The sequence below is a fragment of the Trichinella spiralis genome (genome assembly GCF_000181795.1).
Source record: "Trichinella spiralis strain ISS 195 chromosome Unknown Scfld6, whole genome shotgun sequence".
Lineage (NCBI taxonomy): Eukaryota > Metazoa > Nematoda > Enoplea > Trichinellida > Trichinellidae > Trichinella > Trichinella spiralis.
This window is the reverse complement of record NW_003526945.1, coordinates 6,200,652-6,201,973: the sequence shown is the minus strand read 5'-3', so window position 1 is coordinate 6,201,973 and position 1,322 is coordinate 6,200,652. Positions and strand designations below refer to the sequence as shown.

The 1,322-nt window shown below is 31.1% G+C and overlaps 1 protein-coding gene across 1 annotated transcript; it reads left to right on the top strand.

The window, feature by feature from the left end:
* Positions 1-209: 209 nt before the first annotated feature.
* Tsp_09766 (transcriptional enhancer factor TEF-5) lies at positions 210-1,086 on the top strand. The gene is made up of 5 exons (XM_003374377.1): positions 210-269; positions 290-328; positions 512-521; positions 656-680; positions 909-1,086. The coding sequence occupies exons 1-5, from the start codon at positions 210-212 to the stop codon at positions 1,084-1,086; spliced, it is 312 nt and encodes a 103-aa protein (XP_003374425.1).
* The last annotated feature ends 236 nt before the right edge of the window (positions 1,087-1,322 follow it).

Sequence of the window (1,322 nt, the reverse complement as noted above, 5' to 3'; positions counted from 1 at the left end):
TCATATAGCGTAGTAGCTGCTGAAGTCCGATTTCAGAATACTAAAAAAGTATTCCATTTTCTTGCTTTTTATTTTTTTTAAAACTTGTGTACTCATTTGTAAACAATGTCTTTTTAATTAAATAGCAGTTAATTATTAATTTTGTTTAATCTACTTTGTGATAAAGTGAGGTCAGTTTTGATTTAATATCATTATTACAGGTTTAAAGAATGGAGCAAGGAAAATGTGAAAACGCGGACGACACGAAGCAGAACAGTAGAAAACAAGAGGTAAATGCGATTTATTGTAGATCTGTGTAGCAGGGCTAAGGATACTTCGAACAGGTGAAGTTATTCCTTAGCTTAATAAAATTGCCCAAGTTTGTAGCATGTTAGATATAAGATTTTTTCACTGTAAAACTGTAATTTTTGTTTTTCATATTATGTTAAGATTACGTAAGACTTCATCTTTAGAAAGATTGAAAGTTAAATAACTTTATTATCACTTTATATTATTGTTTCAAATTTCGCAGCAGACATTTGGTAAATTACATTTTTTGTTTGAATAACTTTGTTGGTCAGCATACGCAGCCAATGTGCTTATAATTTAGTGAAAAGATTTTGCGATGAGTTCCATTTATGTAGGTCATTTTTGAATTTTCAAATCTGAATTTCAGACATGCAGAGGCGTGTTTTGACTAAGTCAATTTTTGTTTGTTATGGCATTCTATCGTATAGTTTATATTTTGACTGAATTTTAAATGTCAAGGTCATTTCTGAATTTTTAAACAGTCCACAATGGTTGACTTTAATTGTGCATTCCAACTCCCTTTTCAAGTAAATTGAAATGAGTTTCATCTAATGCTTTTCATTCGCTAGATAAGCGGTTCGCTGTGCTTGAGATTTCATAGCGATATCCTAATTTCATAGCGTTCGATTAGAATTAATTCCTCGTCCAGAAAATTTTCCAATCAGCTCAAACCGGTTTCTAGCGCTACAGTATGCAAATAAGGATCGTTTGAAAATTGCTTTATCATCAGTCAGTAATGGTGCGCTTGTTTGTTTGACTTGCGTGGCAAGTAGCAGCATCGCCAAACGTCAAACGTAGGCGTTAGGTAACTACTGAAGTCGGTTTTTAATCGTTGAAAGTACTTACTTTTTTTTCGAAACTCTCCATGTATAATCATTTTGTTAACGTTATGCTTAATTGAAAATCAGTTACTTCTTTTATTTGAAAATTCTTTGATCAATTTTTTAATTCCACTGTGTAATAAAGTGCGAAAAATTTTGATTTAACATTTACCATTTTACAGATATGATCATGAAGAAAAGAAGAAATGAAAA